This window comes from Amborella trichopoda, chromosome 9 (genome assembly GCF_054954075.1).
Source record: "Amborella trichopoda isolate Santa Cruz 75 chromosome 9, AtrichopodaSantaCruz75HAP2 v2.0, whole genome shotgun sequence".
NCBI classification, from domain to species: Eukaryota; Viridiplantae; Streptophyta; class Magnoliopsida; order Amborellales; family Amborellaceae; genus Amborella; species Amborella trichopoda.
In genome coordinates this window covers 1,992,788-2,009,283 of record NC_142344.1, presented here as the reverse complement: position 1 = coordinate 2,009,283, position 16,496 = coordinate 1,992,788, and the positions used below count along the sequence as shown (strand labels likewise).

General features: G+C 34.5%; 1 protein-coding gene across 1 annotated transcript; it reads left to right on the top strand.

Annotated features, from left to right (window-relative positions):
* Nucleotides 1-12,740: 12,740 nt before the first annotated feature.
* On the top strand, nt 12,741-14,895 carry VEP1 (NAD(P)-binding Rossmann-fold superfamily protein). The gene is made up of 2 exons (XM_006847811.4): nt 12,741-12,876; nt 13,523-14,895. The coding sequence occupies exons 1-2, from the start codon at nt 12,838-12,840 to the stop codon at nt 14,651-14,653; spliced, it is 1,170 nt and encodes a 389-aa protein (XP_006847874.1). The 5' UTR covers nt 12,741-12,837; the 3' UTR covers nt 14,654-14,895.
* The last annotated feature ends 1,601 nt before the right edge of the window (nt 14,896-16,496 follow it).

Genomic DNA, 16,496 nt, shown 5'->3' with positions numbered 1-16,496 from the left:
TAATCATTTTTATTTAGTTCTATTTGTACAAATACATCTACAGTCCAAAATTCGAGATAAGTATCTTATTTCAATAAAAAAACACATGATGCTAATTTTCTGCTGTTGGATATGGCTATATTAGATATCAACTATTGGAAGGATGCTTGTGCGCCCTTCCACCCATCCACATGATATGGACATGATACTTTTCCATTATATTAATGATTGACGATTTGCAATTCTATATATCTTGTCAAACCATGTTAAATATAAAATCTAAAAACAATGAAAATAAAAATTATAAAACACGCTTTCAAATATTGGGGATAAAACAAAACAAAGGATAAGCCTTTTGATGCTCCCATATGAAAATAATAAGAGAAAAATATGTAGAAATCGTTATATTTTGTATTATTACGGTTATACCAAATAGTTTTCGTTATTACAAACGTGTCTGTTTTTTATCTTCTATAATGCTATTTTTTTAAAAGACAAGTTTGCCCCTTTTTGGATGTTCAACATCCGAATTTCTAAGATTTTTGGATGTTGAACATCCAAAAACAACCGTAGCTCCTACAGTGTATTTTCCCATTTTTGGATGTTCAACATCCAAATTTTTGGGATTTTCGGATGTTGAACATCCGAAATTTTTCACGTCAAGTTTTCCCGCTTACTAGCGGAAACTTATTTATTTATTTTTTATAAAGTTGGGGAAAACGCATCATACCCCTTTTACTGTTCCCCAATACAGTAATCCACAAAGTTGAAAAGATCGATTCACTTTTTGGACGTGATTGGTACCGTTCTTACACTTGCCTTATATTGTTGATTAATTGATGTTTATTATCGGTTATTTTATAGGATATTATATTTTGTTATTAATATTTGTTGTGTATTTTTTATTAATAAATGAAATTTGTTTTATATTGATGAAGTTATTTGTTTTATATAATTAGTTGTTGTTTGCATCATGTTGATACATTGTATTCCTTGTTTTGGCTAAATAATTGTTAAACTTGTTTGTTTGTATTAAAATTTGTTATTTATTTTGTGTTTATGTGAATATTTGTTGTTTTTTTTTGTTTAATGTTTATTAGTCACAATTTTAGTATTACATTATTTCGATATATTATATAATACTCAGATTTTATGAACCCTAAAGTAGTTAGAAATATCCCAATTTTTTTGTATTGATTTTTTGGAACATAAATTTTGCTATTCATTTAATACAATAGTATTGACGATGGCTACTGAGGGAGTGCAACTAGTATTCCGATATGGGGGGTCATTTGAGACGAATGCAGAACACGGACGTGTTATTTATAGAGGAGGAAAATTGAAGGTCACAAAGTATAATGGAAATAGTTCCTTGAAGGAACTAAAAAGTCATTTTGGAAATTTAACCAAGCGTGATCCAATCAAATTAGTTATTATGTACTACAACACAAGTCTATCTAGTGGGCTTGATTTGATTGATGTAAGTGATAATATAGATGTATCTTTTATGTTGGGAGGAAAATCTTTGAGAATTGTAGTATATAATGCCGCTACAATGGAGGCACAACAGGAATTTGTTGCTGAGGGCTCATCTTCAAGGATTAAGTATATCTGCAATTTATTATTTTATTTGTAAATTGTTTTATTTTAATCTTATATGTGCGGAAATTGTTGCTTCATCTTGCACTCTATCTTTTGTCAACAGTCGGCGTAACACTTTACCTGAGCAAGATCAAAACATTCAAGTGGCGCCCAACCCTAAGCTCGTACCAGAGCATGATATGGAGGATATTGAACCACTAGAGAGTCTATGTAGAGGAGTTAGTAACGAAGTTCAATCAAATGTTGGGTACTTTTTTGAAAATGTTAATGAATGACGATATCATCTAGTTGATTTTGCAATCCACAACAATTTTGTTCTAAAGTTTGACAAAAATGAATTAGGATGGGTGTGGGCAAGTTGCAAGGCAGAGTGATGCACATGGAAAGTGCGGTGCTTACGAGTTGGCAGTACCGCATACTTTAAAGTGAAGTCTATAGTAAAGGAGCACACATGTAGTGGTCCAATGGGGAGGGTCCATCAGCCACTAGCTCGTAGTGATTGGGTGGCAAAAAAGACTAAAGACCGCCTTCTTGACCAACCAAAAATTAAAGTAAAAGACATTGTAAATGATGTTCAACGTGATAACGGGCTCAGGCTTTCTTACATACAAGCTTGGCAGGGAAAAGAGGTTGCTACAGAGATGATAGATGGATCACATGAACAACAATACCATGACCGCCCCCTGTATATTGAGAAGATCCGAAGAACCAACCCGAGAATCAAAGTTCGCATCCACACAAATAAAGGCCGGTTCAAATGACTATTTATTGCTTATCGTCCATACATTATGAGTTTTGTTAATGGATGCAGGTCAATAATTGCTATTGATGGGACATTCCTAAAAGGAAAGTATCAAGGCATATTATTGTGCGTCGTCGCGTTAGATGCAAATAATGGGCTCTTCCCATTGGCATTTGCAGTGGTTGAGAATGAGAACTACTAAAGTTAGTATTGGCTCTTAAGTATATTGAGTGAGCTATTAAATAGGTATCCTAATCTTCATGCCTTAACCATTATATCATATCGACAGAAAAACCTGCCAAAAACAATAGAAAAATGTTTTCCCACATGTTTTCTATCATTCTGCATGCGACATATGAGAGAGAACTTCAAGGGCTTTATGAAGGAGTCAACAAATACTGAAGTATTGCTGATGCTGTTTTGGAAGGCTGCCCGTAAAGCGACCATTTATGGGTTTGAAAAAATAATGTTTGATATACAGTGTGCCGACCCAGTAGCATAAGTGAATTAAGAATATTCCCTCCAAATTATAAGCATATGCCTATTTTATATGGTCTAGATACAATCATCTTACCTCAAACATGACCGAGTCTTTCAATGCTTGGGTTTAATCTGCTCGAGAGAAGCCGATCATTACAAAGTGTGAAGAAATAAGGGTACAGTTGATGACCAGGTTTGAAAAGAAGAGGGAGTTGGGTAATACTCATGCTAGAACCGAAGGCCCAATAATTACTTGACCTGTGAAAGATGAAGGCTCTATTTTTGCACACAGTTATATCCGCCATGAACACTCAATTTGAGATCCATTATCTTGGGAAGAAGTACACTGTCGATTTAACGTATTAGACATGCAGTTGTAGAAAATGGCAACTCAATGGCATTCCGTGTGCTTATACCATTGTTTCCATTAACCATATGCATTTGGATCCCACTGTGTATTGCCTTAGGTATTTCACAGTGGAATACTTTAAAAGGGCATTTAAAACTCCCTTTGCGTCTATCCTGGATGATATTTAGTTGACAGGTGTTTACAACCGGACAGTGTTGCCAGCAAGGACTACACCTTCCTGGTAGGCCAAAAAAACAATGAAGAATATCCGACACGGAACATCCGATCACCAGGCCTTTGAAGTGCAAACGGTGTGGTGCAGAGGGTCATAATAGGATGACATGCAGAGAATCGATAGAGTGGATTACTTGATGTTAATATTCTTAATATTATGTTGCTTTACTTGTTGTACTTCCGTGTTGTCATAAATCTTAAAATGGTGACTTTGGAGCCCCTATTGAAAGTTATTGTAGATTGCAAATAGGTTATGTTAATTTGTAAAGGCTTCATTCAAAAATAAAAAAGTTGCATATAGATGAGAAATGCGAAGCATTCATAGCAACACGACTACTAGAATTGCAATTGTGCATCAGCTTCATCATTTCCCAATTTGAGTTAATAACATAATTGATTGATATTAATAGCATAATTGATAGTTCACATGCTACTAATAAGTTGATAAAGCAGTGACATATAAGTGATCACATGCTACTAAATATCAATTGATATTTCAAGTGTTAGGATATTGTACATTTGAAAATAATTTCGGATGTCCAACATCCGAAATTGTGATATTTTCGGATGTTGTACATCCGAAAACTTGACAATGCTATAATTTCATATGTCTACATTTTCGGATGTTGTACATCCGAAAATGTCATTAATCACTTATACATGTGAAGTAACAGAGAGATTAATTTAGCAGCAAATTTTAGTGAGAACTAGGGACGACCATCACTAGGATAACCATTATTTTTGAACCAATACGCAAATTAGTGACTCAACCAATAGCCACTAATTCATATTTAACAATTTTGACACGTTAAACATTGTTATTATTTCTATCTTTAAACATTATTACAACATAGGCACCTCATATAATATTATTTGAGCTTCGCAAGTAAAAAAATAGAAAGACTTAACCAAATTGTACTAAACAAAATTCATTGAATAAATTGGGTGGGTCAAAATGACCAATACATTCCATAGCTCAAAATGAACAAAATTACTAAGGTCAAGACCCCATTACACTGGTCGCCTTCTCTTAGGCTAATAGGTTGATACTGTTTTATTTCATGTGTTATATTTTTTGCATTCCTCAACTGTTGATTGTGTGGATGGAGCTAAGTCTTCTACAGCCCGACTACTTTCATCCGTTCCATCCTGTCCGGCCACGTCAGGTACACCTTCGTCATGATATTCACGTTGTAAATTTTCCCTCATGGCTTTTATGTCATCCATATCCACATGCACAAACTTAGACATTGTTTCAAACGCGTTGTTAATGCGATTATATACTTCAGGATTTCACTTTTGTCTAAGTGTAAGTGCCTCTGCTAACATGATTGTAGATGCCTGAACTGTACAAACATGCACAAACAAGATTACCTAATTAATATATTTAAATAATTTCATGGAACTAATAGGTAAGTATATGACTATAAGAATTTATAGGTCAATATAAACATACCAACTGGTCCTCATAACCTTGAAGTCTCATTATATATTATGGTTCATAAGCAGGAACCACATCTTCTTTTTCCTGGTTATGAGGTTGCAATATGTATTTGGGTGGGTTAGCGACATTATGTATCAGAGGATGAGACACTAGGTTGTATCAGGCTTTGTACTCCTCTAGGACAACCCATTGTTAGTATCTTATTCAATTTCAAGCATCATGCGATCATGACGAGTTTCGCAGTGTTGGATTTTGTCTGCATTCACAGTTCGCCAATTTCGCTATCCACCTTGTCTGCTAGCCCTCTTACCAATAACCAAAGGATTTCTAGGAATGTCATGTCTAGCTCCAAATTGTCGGCATACTTGATCTGACATGTACGGCTCGGCAATATCATCAAATACGAGTGTTGTTATGCACATTGCATTTTCATATGCCTACTGCCTATCATCTGAAATGACCTCATCAGGCTTGAAATAGGGATTCCATATTACCTGTTATATGATATGCAATCAATTAATAAAAATAATTGTAAATACTTAAATACATTTGAAAGTAATTAATATCAAATTATACACTAACCTCATTAGGTTGGATGTTATCAAAATCTTGTACGATAGGAGGCATTAGGTTATGTGGATTGCTATGATATTTCTTCGGTGGCTCCCATCTTTTGGCCCTAGGCATATTTGGAGAGATACTATGCGGTATGGGCCTCATATGCGTAATAAGCTCATACGACCAGCATTGTAATAAATTAAGATATGATAAATATTAAATATTTTAAGAAAGCAGTCTAAACTATTACACTTATGCCATATACCAAAAAAAGTTTACTTGCATGAGAGTGGTTGAACCACTAAAATGTCTTTGCTTGAAAGTACAAGTGTTTTCAAGTGAGCGATAGAGGAATGCAAGGGCTGTAGCACCCCAAGCATATCTGTTGGCTCCCTCAATATATTCAAAAAACAGTAAGTACCTTGTTAACACTGTTGAAACTGATACATCAGTGAATATGGTAACACTGATGAGGAAGAGCAGATATGCTCAAGTATATCTATAAACTTGAACATGGGTTGCATCAGGTGGAAATTTCCTAAAATTCACCTTCAACCATGTATGTCTTAGGCTTGTTATGTTACCATCAGGGACTATACCCAATTGTCTTCTATATATACTGTCGCAGGTCACTGATATGACGACATGTAACTGGCTCGCCATCTACAGCCAGTTCTAATATCTCATATACATAAAAAAGAGTTGGTGTCATCTCACCAATATGAATATTGTAATGGAATGTATTGGTCTTAAAACTCTACCTCTCTACATTGGTTGAGACCAAAGGATAATCAATTCGGTTTGGCAGAATAATAGATAGTGCACCCAATCCAAACGCGTTTACTACTTAAACTTGCTATTCTGTTAAATGCCATTCATTTAATTGATAACTCTTCTCATCAATTCTAATTTATTGTTTCTCCTGAAATACAACAAATAGACAACATATTAGTCCCAATACATATACATGTACTTCTCATATGATGTTTGAACCTGACTACAATTTATTGAAAAATAACAAATTAATAAAATGGGCAGATGAATATATGCATATACCTGTCCTTCCCGTATGAAATATGATGTATGTTATGGAAGAAATTACAGCAAACTAGGGTCCTGAGGACCTCCCGGATATCCTCCATCGGGATGTAGACAATTCATATTCACTGAAATCACATACGGTCACTATGTTAATAATAAGGTCACATATGCAAAACTTAACAGGATAACAAAAAAACAATAATGACATGCTATTGATGAAGAATAACAGTGATACAATCCATTGATGAAAGAAGAACAATGCTAAAATGAAATTGCTATGCTTGTCCAACTCAGGATCATATACTTGGAAATCGAAATCAATCAGTGAATATGGTGCCCAAAAGAAGAATTGATTCTTTGAGTAAAACATGTACCTAAAAAGAATTCAAAGAGTTCTTAAAAAACCATTAAACAACTTCCATAATTAGCTAAAGCGAAACAACAGTCCCTTATCCGGTTCTTAAATCCAATTTAATATCTCTACTTAAAGAACTAGTACACATACCCCGTAATTAACCAGATATGCACAATCCTTATCCACTTCTTTATCAGTAACAAATTTAAAACTACATGAAACACTACACTGATTCCAATTCAATGGACCTCAGTCAAACAATAACCAAACCCTAGATGGATAATTAAAAAAAAACACAGTAGTCCCCTTCCAAGTAACCATCCTCGTCTAGAAAACTAAAAAATAAAACTTTAATGAGTAATTAAATCATTTCAACAGAATTCGACATTGATAAGCAATTAATCATTTCATTGTAATGACAATAATCCAACTTTCATAAGCAATTAAATCGTCCCATCAAAAACAAAGAATTCATGTTAGCTCAGTAACCAAACCATTAAAAAACCAAGCAGTTAAATCAAAAACTGAATAATTTGATTTATAGATAGACGAAGGACTCCATCAAAAAAGAAAAAATTCAATTTAATTTCAAGCATACTTATAATACAAGCAACAAATTAATCCAATGATATGGTCACCTATCATGCTACTTATAAATAGGAGCAAAACCTCCAAATTATAACAGAAAATACGAGCAAAACCAGAATCGGCAAGAAACCCACCCAATAAGCATAGACCCAAGTATTTCGTGCTATTAAGAGTATAAAACCCCAAATTAAAAAAATATTTACAGTTCTACAGAGAACAAAATTCTAAGTTCTCAATCTATACTAAATTCACAAGAAATAACTACTATGTTTAAGTATAAACCCTAACAAAAAATCAAGTGGCAATCTAAATATAAAAAATCGACCCACATACCTTCACTATGTGAAATGACTTTAAAATTCAAGAAATGATGTTTGTCAAAGACGTATACTATCGAAAATCAAAATCTATGAACTATTTACTAATCTTTACCAATGAGATATCAAATAGGGGCACAAAAGAACACATAGATAAAGAACACTGACCCAATGTTCCAATACGCAGAAAACAGATTGGCCAAAGTTAAAATTTACATTCGTGCAATTTTCGGATGTTCAACATCCGAAATCAGATGTTGAACATCCGAAAATAGGAAAAAACATTGCTCCAGTTGCAACTAATTTCGAATGTTCAACATCCGAAAATCTTAGAAATTCGGATGTTGAACATCAGGAAAATGGCAAACTTGTCTTTTTTAAAACATGGCGTTATGGAAGATAAAAAACGGATACTTCTGTAATAACGGAAACTATTTGGTGTAACCGTAATAACGTAAATTATAATGGATATGTACGTAATTTTTCCAAATAATAATTCGCCTTTGGCCATTTATGAGTTTTAATAACATGATCCTACAAACAATATTCGACTTGGGACACACATAAAAAGGCCTATCCTCTATATAATCGTCTATTCAAAATGGACGGCCAAAATTTGATTATGAGAGTAGCAAAAGTAGGGGTGGCAATGGAACCAGACCCAACCCAGGACCCGAATGATAAACCTGACCCAAGTCCGGATATGGGTAAAAAAATTAGACCCGGCAGGTGGGGTCTGAGTCCAAATCTTGGACCCGAACAATATTCTAGTCCAGTTAGGTTGGATCCCACATATATTTTCCGGTCCTAATTCAGAAAAAATAGTTAAATATATATATATATATATATATATATATATATATATATATTAATTTGTTGGTCCGAACGTGTTTGGGTCCGGTCAGACTCGTAGCCACCCCTAAGCAAAAGATATTGTTAAAGTTCTTAATAACGTTTTAGGGAGTTAATCTTTTTCTAGCGTCTGATCCAAATAATATTGATTTGGAACTTTGAAAATGCACAATATGATTTGGTACGGGCCTCTTAAAATTTCCAAAAAATGGTTAATTAAACATTCATCTGGGCACTTTTTCATCCGTTTGTTCGCTTAGAATGCTCAAATTGCTCCTATTTGGGAACCAATAACAAGCAATAGCATTGTAATATTTTGGTCACTTAAGCAACTTTAGCTAACTGACATAAATACCCTTGCATGTTTCATTTCTTCTTTCCAAACTATTAAAAATCATGTTCAATTTTGGAACCCGAAATTTGGAGGGTTTGAAGTCATTTGGCTCGTGACACTTATGCTAGACCAAATGCCTTGAATTGTTATAGGCTCCAAATCTAGATCAATATTTGGTTTGAAACTAGAATGATAGGAGGTGTTTCGGTCATTTTTAGCCCAAAGTGACTTAAATGAGTTAAATTAATAAAAAGCCCTCCAGTAATTTTTTGTACTTCAAAATTTTTTATCACAAGGTACTTGTACGAAAAGAAGTTTGTAAGAACAACAATATATTTGACAAATTATCAAATTCACTTTGTTTCGGCCAAAGCCTTCAAATTTTAAGCATAAACCGAAGTGAAGAGAAGTGTGGTGCTGCCGCTTTGGTCAGATTCAAGCTGCTTCGGCCTGCTTCGTTTGAAGCTTTGGGCCGCTTCGGTTAGAAAATAATACCTATACAAAAGCATTTTAATTTTTTTAAAAAAACTTTCCATTATTTTTATATGTTTATATATAAATATCTAATTTATTTATATTAAAAAATTTTAAAAATCCGAAGTCTTCCCCCAAATCGATTGAATCATCAAATTGCTTCATTTTTCTCACCAAATCAAATAAGACTCTGAAGCGAATATGACAACATTGGATTTGACCACCTATTTTATTATTTGATGAATTGACTCTTTTGTTTTCCTGTTATTTATTTAGAAAATAATTATACAAGGCACCAGCCTTATACTATAAATAGTGAAAAAACCTTATATTATAGAAGTATGGTGCACATAAATCCCACTAGAGAAAGTTTGTTTTTGGCACTAAAAAACTCTCCAATAGATACCTCGAGATTTACGGATATAGGAAAAAAGAGTTAAAGTCCTAAAAATAGTGTTGTCCTAAGAAAGAGATTTCCAGGCCATCGAGTTTCTGACACCAGAATTGTGTCTTATATCTTTAGGCAAGGTTTGGAGGTGAACCTTACTTCGATTGTTTAAGGTTGATGCTTTGTATATAATGCAAACTTTACAAAAGAAAAAAAGTTTATACAAAGTGTTAATCTTAAAGTAAGATGCTGTCATTGATGCTATAAATAAGTTTCTAATTGATCATCTCGACCTTGACTACATGAACATGTAAATTTTTTTTTCAAGTATTTTAAATTAATACCTATTACAACATATTATCTAAACCATTTATTTTTTAAAAAAATTAAATATTCATATATCTATGTTAATTTTTTTTAAATATTTATAGATCTACTCAATGGAACATAATAACATAATAATATATGGTGACATATAGTTTAATTTGATAATATGAGACTTTTGATTGAGCAAAATGGTGTAATAAGATTCCAAGTATGGCATTTTAGATTTTCGTGTTCAAATAATAATAAATTGGTAAAAGTTTATATAAGGTTGGAACCTTACCTCTACAGCTACGGATGCACCTCAAAACTCCATCCAAAAAGATAGTTTTAATGTTGAAAAACCCTTTGATTGATCATCTTGACATCGAGATGTATGACCATGAAAAATAAAACGATTTTAAGTCTAAAAACTAGTGCATTTTATAACATATTATCTATACTGTCCATTTTCAATATTTTCATATGTTTATAGATCTACTTGATTTTAATTATTTTTTAAATTTAAAATTTTATAATAAAATATAAAAATAGATTTTGAGATAATCTTAAAAACATTTTACATCAAAATTACACACCATCATAAAATTTGAAAGTGCACCGAACCTTGCCAATTGCAACCTAATAAATTTATGGGGTTTTGCAACATTAAAAAAAAAAGTTTGGGGTTTGGCGACATCAAAATTGTACGCCTCCATCAGGACTTGCACGTGTATCTTGTTTCGATCGATTCTTGTCAGACCTCTTAAAAAAGGTTCCGGTTTTTATGTGTCCCCCGACTATATTATTTTCATGTGGGTCCCTTGAATTATTTGTTTCGATCTTGAATCCAAATTTATAGTGATCCATGATCTCACTATGATGATCATAAATATAAAAAATGTAATATAATAAATGAAAAATGAGAATATTATTATTTAAATTTTTTCCTATCCATTGGATATAAATATTTAGTTGTAGATGTTCATCTTAAATATAGACGTTTGTGATTGTGCAGGCTAATGAGTTTGGTGACCCATAAAACACTTTTATAAAAAAAAGAAAAAAATATATATATATAAAGTTACTCTTTTAAATATAAAATTAAAAATGCACCTCAAAGATCTATCATAAAAAGTTTGTTTGGATGTTAGAAATCCCTCTAATTAACCATTTAATATGAAAAAAAAAAAAAATTTCAAGCCTGCAGCATAGTATACATTACAATTAAAAAAATATATTAAAGTATGCAAAATAGTATACATTGCAATACTGAACCGTTCAAGATTTTTATGTACTTAGAGGTCTATTTGATTTGTATCATTTTAAAAAGTTTAAAATTTTAAAATTGAGATGATAATAGATTTTCAGCTATCTTTAGAACTTTTATATCAAAATTATATTTGTAATGAAATTTAGAGGTGTATCCTTATGCAAACCCCACGTGGCACCCTTATCTTCCATGGTTGTTTGAAAATATCAAGGACCTTGTGTAAATTATTGATTCAATGACCTCAGTTATTGTGTCAAATGATTTGACTATTCTAAATGATATTTTTCTAATTATTTATTTACTATTTTATTCTGGCATCTACTGCACCTTCGAAAGACTAAAAATTTAACTTGTAAACCACATAACTTTTAATACTAAATTAATACTATTTTTTTTTTAAATAAAATAAATTAAACCACAAGTGGCGTGAATTATGCTACTACGTGTCTTGTCAGAGTCGCGAGATTCACGATGCGCATTTTTAATAAAACTAATATAGTCCCACGCTTGACCATCGTAGTCCATACTATTGATATATTATGTCTCTCTTTTTTTTTTTTTTTTGAGAAAATATTTATATAAAGGTGCTATTTTATAACGTAAAACTATCGATGTTTCTCAAAAATCCATCGAAAAAGGTAGTTTTAATGTTGAAAAACCCTTTGATTGATCATTTCGACATCAGCCCCTCAAAAATCCATTGGAAAAGGTCATTTTAATGTTGTAATTGATCAATAAGTCTTATCCCAACTATTTAGAGTTAGCTAGGGAATTATGTTTTGCCATTCTCCTCTATCAATGGTCATACCTCAATGAGCTCATAAGTCTCTATATCGAGGGCTTTTCCCATGCTCTTTTAGAGTCTTCTATTTGAAACAAATCCTACCTCCCCTAAATTAGTCACCCTAAGTTCAATCGAATTCTATTACTTATTATCTTGCCACTCATCCATCAGAACGTTCTCATATTTGTTCTTGTATCTCATCCATCTCAACATTCTCATTTTAGTTACACTCGTCCTATGTATATCTTATTTTTTCGCTACCCAATATTTTGTCCAATAAAGTAAAACCGGTATCATAGCAGTAGTATAAAACAATAAAGTAAAACCGATTTCTCTTTCAACTTCATTAGTATGGGGCGATGGCGATCACATAAAACTCTAAAGGTACGTCTCTAAGCCGTCCAACTTTAAATTCTCCCAAGCGGTTTACAAATCTCCAAAGGGACCACACTACATGGCTCTACTAAGAAAAATATAAGCAAAACAATAAATAAAATAAAAAAATTGTTGCCTCAGTCCTGGATTAGCGAACCCTATCCTCGGCCGATTGTTGCCCTAAGCTCCTGCCATCGAGGCACCGTCATGCACTGTACACACCGCTTTCCTTCCCGCTATAAAACAAACTGTCTCTTCGAAGGAGCCCAACAAATCAAGAGACACACTCTCTCTCTCTCTCTCTCTCTCTTCATTTTTCGCCATTTCTGGATCCAAATCCACGCTCTCTCCAGTCTGGTGCGACAATGAGCTGGTGGTGGGCTGGGGCGATCGGCGCAGCCAAGGTGAGAAAAACCCCAAACTCGAACCCTAATCATCCCTTTCTTTGTTGCAAAATGCTCCTCTCTCTCTGAATCTGTTTTTACTTTCTTAGTAATCAATTAAAGAAAATCCAGCTCCCTAATGAAATCAACCCACTTTTTCTGATTCGTAATCCCTTTCCTGACGTTTGATTCAATCCTCTTTTTGTTTTTGTTTTTTTTGAAGGATTCAGTCACTTTTCTTATTGCGTCAATCAGTCTAAACCCTAATCTCGAATCAAATCGACCTCCAAAGACTCAAGGTGTTTATCCCCATAAAAAATTTGCAAACAATCAATTTATCTTACTTAAAATTGCTTGATTTTGCAGGAGAAGCTCAACCTTCTCTCCTATCTATTCCTTTTCTCAAAGATTCAAACTGAATAATCCTATTTTCTCAATAAATTTCTAGTGAATTCATTTTTCTGACTGAAAGATGCTCGATTTAGAAGAAGATGGATTCTTCCTTAACGATTTCTGAATAATTATTTTTTCAAAATCTTTAATAATTTTGAATAATTCGTTTTTCATCACTGAATTGACCCTTTTCCCTGTAACTGAATTTAACCTGTTTTCCTGGTTGGATTTTGAATGAATATTCTCATATTATAGAAATTTGCTATTTTTGCAGAAGAAGAATGATGAAGACGAGGGCCCTGTCAAGTACCAGAGTGTCGCCCTTGTGGTTGGTGTGACGGGCATTGTGGGCAACAGTCTAGCTGAGATCCTCCCACTCTCCGACACCCCTGGTGGTCCATGGAAGGTCTACGGCGTTGGTCGCCGCCCGTGCCCCAAATGGTCTGAGGACCACCCCATTGAATACATCCAATGCGACATCCTCAACCTCGAAGAAACCACTGCCAAACTCTCCCCCCTCACCGACATAACCCATGTGTTCTATGTTACCTGGGCTGATCGCATCTCCGAGGCCGAGAATTGCGATGTCAACGGCCACATGTTTCGCAATGTGCTTGACGCCCTCCTCCCAAATGCCCCCAACCTCCAACACATCTGCCTGCAGACTGGCCGCAAACACTACCTCGGGCCATTCGAAGCCATCGGTCATGTGAAGCCCCACGAGCCACCGTATCAAGAGGACGTTCCGCGTTTGCCATGCCTCAATTTCTATCACACCCTCGAGGACATACTTTTTGAGGCGGCAGAGAAGAAGGAGGGGTTGACATGGTCAGTGCATAGACCTACTGTGATCTTTGGGTTCTCGCCTTATAGTTTGATGAATCTTGTTGGAAGCTTGTGTGTTTATGCTGCAATTTGTAAGCATGAAGGCTTGCCCTTCCGCTTTCCGGGGAGTAAAGCACAATGGGAGGGGTTCTCCGATGCGTCAGACGCCGATCTTATCGCTGAACAGCATATATGGGCGGCGGTCGACCCGCATGCAAAGAATGAGGCGTTTAATTGCGCGAATGGAGATGTTTTCAGGTGGAAGCAATTATGGAAGATTTTGGGTGAGCAGTTTGGGTTAGAGTTGGTAGAGTATGAAGGGAAGGGGTTTAGTCTGGTTGAGGCTATGAAGGAGAAGGGGCCTGTTTGGGACACCATTGTTAAGGAGAACGAGCTCTCGGAGACAAAATTGCAGGAGGTGGCGCAATGGTGGTTTGCCGATGTCATGCTCGATAATGAGGGGGTGGGTTTGGATAGCATGAACAAGGCCAAGGAGCATGGATTCTTGGGGTTCAGGAACACACTGACTTCATTCTCGTCGTGGATCGATAAGATGAAAGCGCATAAAATTGTCCCCTGATCTCACTTTGCAAATCTCAGTTTGCAACAAATATGTCGATAGATGATGGCGTATGGATGAATGGATCGGGAAAATATATTCTGTTTTGGAATCTTGTCTCTGTTACTGTTTGATCGTCAGCTAAAACAGTGTCTTCTTGTTACCTACTTCATGCATTTTCTCTGTCCCTGTGAAATTTGTTGTGGTTGATTTGTTTGGTATTGCAATCCTGATTAGAGAAGAAGTGCAATTTGGTTTCTAAATTTCTTTTGACTAAATTGTCTGGAATTGCATTGCCCTGATGGAAGTATGTTGGGTTCTAAACTTTGTTTGATTAAATCTCAATTGTCATGAGAGAAACTTGTAATTGGCTTTCTTTTCTCTACGATTGAGTCTTGAATTAGTTCAACCCAATATTAGAGGATCGCCTGCCAAGGTACTCCTCCCCTGAGTGGAGGTTATATTCAGCCAAGAAAATATAAAATAGTAAAAAAAAGGTACAGGATTTTTACAAATAGTTAAAAATCCTAAAAACTTGGAGAGGTAATGGAATTCTTTAGAAAACTAAAGAAGATGAAAAAATCCATAAAAGATAGATTATTGAAAACATTGGTTTATGCCTTTTGAGTAATGCAGAAAAATTAAAAGTAAGGAAAATTTGTGAAAGCTCTCAAATCATCTCAAAACTATCCAAATCATCTAAAGATTTAATTCTAACTACTATAATGGTATTCTCTAATTTTTTACATTTTTAGCAATTCTTTTATATTTTTTAGTAGGTTTTTGGTTGCTGGCTAGTTGCGCACCTAATTCGCCCACCACTATGGCAAGGCCGAGCTACTCGGCTGAGTCTGAATGGACTTGGCAGAGTCCTCAAATGCTGGTTGAAACTTCGCGTCGAAGCAGCCCTTAAATGCCTCAAGAGTACCTGATGGATTCATGTTAATGTAAATCTTGTTGAATGGATTTTTGAAAATCATATAATTAATTTTAATATTACATGAGAGGCTTAATATGTTAATGGGTCCACTATTGCACGTCGGTGGTGCCCATGAAGTACCACCTAAAGTGGCACACCCCACCTTAATGAAACTTTAGTCGTGTTAGTTCAAGCTTTGGCTTGAAGAGAAAGCTCTGAAGTGTTTTGAAAAGATTTTGTCTTGAGGAATCTTTTAAAAGATTTTTAAAAAACATGAGAAGGCTTGTGTATAATTTTTTGTAAGCACTGTATTTTGAATGAAATTATTTTATTTAATTTCCATTATTGAGAAATGGTTTGGAAATGTGAGATAAATGTTTTATCACCTTCCATAATGTTGATGACCCATGAAAGATTCAAATCTTTCACCCCGGAAGTCACCCAACATCAATGGTTCATATTCAATTTTACAAAAAGAGATAAGCCAAAAAAACCCTTGTTCAAGCATTATAAAAAGTGGATTGATCCCTACCCAAATCTTTCCGCCTTATCTCTTACCTTTAATTTCCATCTCTCTCTCACATCACTATAAAAAGTGGATTGATCCTTATCCAAATCTCTCTGCCTTATCTCTTACCCCTAATTCCCATCTCTCTCATATCCTGCAAAGGGATGCACCCCACTTAGAATATATCTCTCTTAAAAAAAATTTCTCACTTCTTAAAAAGGTTTTTGTTTCTCTCAAAAGACCCAAAAGGAGATGCTCCACTCTCTATCTTTGATATCTTTCTCATGGTGGTTCTCTCAACTTTGTCATTATCTCTCATCTCTCATTGGGGTTTTAGACTGTAGGGTTGTGGTAGAAAAGAAAATTACTTCTCTCAAACTATATTGTTAAGATGATTCACCTAATGGTTTGAGATCCCACTCCATCGGTTGGTGGTT